Source organism: Octodon degus, unplaced genomic scaffold (genome assembly GCF_000260255.1).
Source record: "Octodon degus isolate 3935 unplaced genomic scaffold, OctDeg1.0 scaffold00103, whole genome shotgun sequence".
Classification (NCBI taxonomy): Eukaryota; Metazoa; Chordata; class Mammalia; order Rodentia; family Octodontidae; genus Octodon; species Octodon degus.
Genome location: NW_004524679.1, coordinates 3,359,505 through 3,365,124, shown reverse-complemented (window position 1 = coordinate 3,365,124; position 5,620 = coordinate 3,359,505). Strand labels below are relative to the sequence as shown.

The window sequence follows — 5,620 nt, the reverse complement described above, 5'->3', positions numbered from 1 at the left end:
CACCAATAAAATGATACCTATAGGCAAAAAGGATTAATAAAAAAAATCAAATGCTATGAAGTATAGATGAAAAATCAAAGGATGGAAAAGAATATTTTAGGCAATGAAAACCTGGAAAAAACTGAAATAGTTATCTTAAATTCAGACAAAATGGATTTCAAGGAACAATGGATTAGAAGAAACAAAGAAGGTCACTATTTATTGTTTAAAGGAAAAATTCAACAGGAAGTGATAATAATCATATATTTATGTACCAAATAGCAACATGCTAAACTTCATAAAACAAGTACTAATGCATTAGAAAAATTATATAAATATCAGAACAATTGTAAAGAATAAATTCAATAAACCACTGTAACAAAGAAACATCAACTAGAAAAGGTCAGTAAGGAAATATCTGACAATAATTCAAAATTTGTAGTTCTTTATAGATTTTCAGACAGTAGCACTGCATGTGAGAAGTATCATGCAAGTTTTTTCATTAATTTTATTGAGAAAAAAATAGCAATGTGACAGTTTCAAAACAGATTAAAAGGACAGTTTCAATAATTAATACATTGCATATTGTCTTCATAGTGGCTATTCATAGTACAGGATACAGAGATGATATCCTCTCCAAATACTACTAATACAAATATTTCTTCTCATTGAATTAACAGAAAGTAGCTGTATATCTATTCTATTTTGTATATACAGATACAAAATGTTCCTTCATTTTTATCCCATTTTTTTGTTTAGTTTTGTCAGAGATGGGTATTCTGTTGCCATTTAAATATAGCAGGTTTGTGAATTTGGAAAAATAATCCAATATAATCCAGTTGTCCATAATAGTAGTGGCTTATCCGGAGGACTGGCAATGTCAGAAGCTGTTGTCTTGAGCCCTTTACAGTTCAACATAATAATATGGTTTTATTTTTCATACTTTGCTATTATACCTTTCTGCTGGATAGTTAAGACCAAGATATATAGGTCTTGCAAGTTTTGCCAGTATGTAGCCTGTTTCTTCACTTTAGTGATGGTTGACTTTGCTATGTAGAAAAGTTTTAATTTGATTTCATGTCATTATTTGTTTCTTGGTACTTGAGCAACTGAGTTTTCCTTTCAGAAAGTCTTTGGCTATATCTACATGTTGTTGTGTTTCACATATTTTGTATTTCTGCAGATTAAATGTTTCTGTTCTAATGCTAATATCTTTGATTAATTTTGAATTTACTTTGGTGCAAGACACAGAAATGAATGTTGGTTCAATCTTTGTTATGTGGTTATCCAGTTTTCCCAGCACCATTCATTAAAGATCTATCTTTCTTATAGCAAATGAATTTTGTCCCTTTTTTAAAGATAACGTAGTTTAGTGCACTTAGTCTTGTATCTGCATTTTATATTTGTCCTCAGTAAGTCACAAGTATATTTTGTTAATATTATGCTCTTTTATCATGATAACTTTGTTGCAGCACTTTAAATCTTGTACTCTGATGCCCTCTGCCTTGGTCTTGTTCAAGTTTGCTTTTCTAAATATATGGCTCTTCTAATTTCATATGAATTTTAGAATTGTTTATCTCATTTTCCATGAAATGTTGTTTCTTTTCTAACTGGCATTGTATTATATGTATATAACTGTTTTGGAAGTATGATTATTTTGACTATAGTAGGTTTGTTGATCCAGGAAGAGGAAATAGTTTTCCAATTTTTTTTTTAGATACTCATTGACCACATTTAAAATGTCTCACCCATAACCAAATCATAGTGCAATAAAACTAGACATTTATAGCAAAACAAATTATTCAAAAACATGAGACATAGCAATACACATTTGAATAAGCAATGCATCACAGAAGAAAGAAAGAAATTAGAGAGTTTCTATAATCAACTAACAGTGCAAGTACAACATAGTAGAACAAATGGGACACAATAAGAATAATCTTAATAGGAAGGTTTAGTGTTGAATATTCACATCTGAAAAATAGAGAGGGCTCAGACATATAACCTAATGATGCAACTCAAAAAATTAAGCATTCAAGAGCTATCTGATTTATGAGCTATTACAAAAAGGGAAATTATAAAGATCAGATCAAAAGTTAATAGAATTGAGAATAATAAAACTTTAAGAATCAATGCATTAAATATTTTTTGCTCAGCATCTCATTTTGTAGTTTAGGCTTCACCTGAACTCATTATGTAGCCCAACCTGGCTTAAAGCTATCAGTGGTCCATTTGTCTGAGCCTTTATAGTGCTGGGATTAAACGTGTATGCTACCATGAATAGTAGAATTCAAAAGCTGGTTCAGTCAAACAACACAATGTAGACAACATTATAGCATACATTACAAAAATAAGGAAAGAAAAATATCAAAATACATGTAATTAGAAGTGAAAAAGGAAAAACAGTCACAACAGATTCTGCAAAAATCCAGAGTACCATCTGGAAACAGTTTAAAAATCTGTAGTTTAATACAATAGAAATTCAGGGCCAGAGAGATAGCACAGCAGTCTAAAGTGCCTGCTTAGGCAAACTTAGGCAGGATCAGGGGACCCTGTTTTGATCCCCAGTACCACATATTGTGCCAGACCTGCCCCCTACCTCAGAGTAAATTAAAAATTCAAAATGGATCAAATATATAAATATTAAAGCAGAAGTTCTTAATCTCCTGGAGGACAAAATAAGTGAAATTTTTAAAGACACAGATATAGGCAAACATTTTGTCAATAGAATACCAGCTGCACAAGAAATACTATTGAGTCAACAAATGTGATAACCTTCTGCATATTAAAAGGAGATATAAAACATCTAAAGGTACAACCTACAGAATCAGAAATTATTTTGTCATCAGAACTCAAAGAAGTAATATTGTGAAAAAATATATACACATATTTTAATTTTTTAGTATTTTTATTACATGGTCTACAGGGTCTCACTACATATATAGGACTCATAGTGATACACCTGTGTTCAGCATCCAAAGAGCTGAGATTACAGACATGGACCATCATGCCCAGAGTCAGTCGCCCTCTCAGCGCACCCTGGAGGTGGAGCGAACTCAACACACCAGAGATCAAACCCTGGCCCCAGGATCTGCCTAAGCAGGCACTTTAATCCGTTGAGTTATTTGGCCTGCCCTACATATATTTTATATGATATAATAAAATAAATAAATGAATTTGATGCTGGAAAAACAAAAGAATGTCAAGGGAATGGGAAAACAGAATTGAAATGTGTTATATGCATGTACCATTTCCATACAGTGAAAGTAATCATTATATACATCAAACATTTACTAATAATAGTCAAAAATTATTTTGTTTTTTAGTTAATATAATTCTTGTATATGACATTGTAGGAAAAAACTAAACACTGACTATGATATAATCAGTTGCATAGTACTATCCTAAAGGAGCTAAAACAGGTGATAAAGAAAGATAGAAAAAGAACTCACAAAAACTAGGCACCTAAAACTTAAAGATCTCCCAAAATGGGTATCTTAAATGAAAACCCTCTTTTCAGATAAAGAACAAGTGTCTAATAAATATGTGAGAAAGTGTTCAATATCATTTGCCACTTGAAAAATGCAAGCTACAACACTTGAGACTCCAACTCACTCCAGAGATAATGACTGTATATTATATAAAACCAATAACAAAAAATGCTGCACAAATGATGCAAATCAAAAAACTTCTTCATGGTTGGTGCAAATGTAACCTGGTTCAACCCATATATAAATAGGTATAGAAATTCCTCAAGAATTAAAAAAAAACGCTTTGATTCAGCTATTGCTTTCCTTGGTATCATTCTTAAAGTGCTAATGACATCACATAAAGATAATACATATGCACCCATATTTATGTGGTAACAGCACAACTTATAAAGTATAAGATTTGAAAGTTTATTATATGTTTGTCAACAGATCATTTGATAAAGATGCATTGTAAAATAGGAAAATACTTACCAACATTTATATGAGATTGCAACTTTACCTTGACAAAAATATGACAAGCTAAATAGCAAAACTATAAGTATATATCTCATAAATAAATATACACAATAGCCAGATACTGTGCCATAAAATGATAAACTGTGTCATCTGTAAGAAAATGAATGCACCTTGAGACTATAATGTTATGTGAAATAAATCAGATGCATAAGCTTAAATACTGCATATTTGCCCTTATATGTGAAAGACAACATATAATTAAAGGCAAAAATAGAAAAAAGGGTTCTGGGAGATGGCTCAGTAGAATAAGCACTTGCCTGGCAAGCACAAGCACCTGAGTTCAATCCCTGGTTCCACAAAAAATAATTAGAAGAAAGATAAATTTAAATATCAAAATGAATCTTTGACATATGGTAATGGAATCTGTAGTCCAAGAGATAGGAGAGGTGGAGAAAAAAGAAATGAAATTAAGTAGAAGTTGTTGTGGAGTGCGTGTATATACATCAAGTCCCTATGAGCAAATTGATCATAATGTACTTCTAATACATGAATACATATAAACAGAATATATATCTCAAAAGGTCTAGAGTTGTAGAAAAGGGTAAGAAGGAGACTGAAGATGTTAAGCTGAAATAAGAACTGTCAAGTATATGTATTAACTACTCACAATGAATGGAGTCCAACATGTATTAATAGAAACATTAAAATATACAAAAATGAATGGATTGTGCATTAAAAATCTAAATTGCTGTTCTTATATTTAAAATTTTAAATAAATAATGAAAAAGAAAACTAACCGACATAGAGAATTCCTGGTCTCAATGTCTTCATTGATCAATTCTGTGAAACACCTAGCAAAGAAATAATTATTTTAAAACTCTCAAAATATAAAAAATGCTTATCAAAACATTTATGAGGAAATTTTAACCTTGACACAAAATATGACAAGTTAAGCAAATAAACTACAAGTATATATCTCACAAATATATATACAAAATTCCTTAAATATTTTTCAAAAAATTCAATATTATGTACAACAAAGTGATCACTGTTCATTTTATGTATGACACTTGTCTGGGATGAAGGGTCAGTTAAACTTATACAAAGTTTTTTGTTGTTGTTGCTTTGTTTTGTTTTTTCTGGTAACTGAACGCATGACCTTGTGTTTCCAGGCAAGCACTTTGCCACTGAGCTATATCAATAAACTTCCAAAAACAAATTTATCTTTTCAGATCTTTCCACTAATTTCCAGATTCATGTATACAACTGTCTTTTATGAAATTTATATTTTCATATCTAATTAAACTGTATATTTTTATATTGGAATAAAAAGTCTTTGTATAATAATGCATATATGTTTACAGTACATAGCATATACTTTCATCACAAAAACTGGTATATATACATATTGTACCTTCTTCATTTCTGCTTTGTATCAATTTCTTTTCATCTCATCTCCTTCAAGAAATTCAATATCATAAAGGAAGCATATAAAACTATCTTAATGATAATGTACACAGAAAATTTAAACATAAGAAAGAAGGGGTTAAATGACAGTTTTTGAGCTTCCAAAAACTAAGATTGAGCAAGACAATGAGACCCAGGGACAGAAGTAAAGAAGAAATAGCTTGTAAAGTAGAACAGATTCCCAGATTTTTAAATGACATAATAAACAAAGGAAGGCTATTTTATCA

General features: G+C 30.4%; 1 protein-coding gene across 1 annotated transcript in view; it reads right to left on the bottom strand.

The window, feature by feature from the left end:
• Positions 1-5,620, bottom strand: part of Cylc1 (cylicin 1) — a 98,753-nt gene that overhangs the window by 85,987 nt on the left and 7,146 nt on the right. Inside the window, exon 2 of the mRNA XM_023723780.1 lies at positions 4,724-4,777. Coding sequence (XP_023579548.1) covers positions 4,724-4,777 — 54 coding nt within the window. The remainder of the gene's footprint in view (positions 1-4,723; positions 4,778-5,620) is intronic.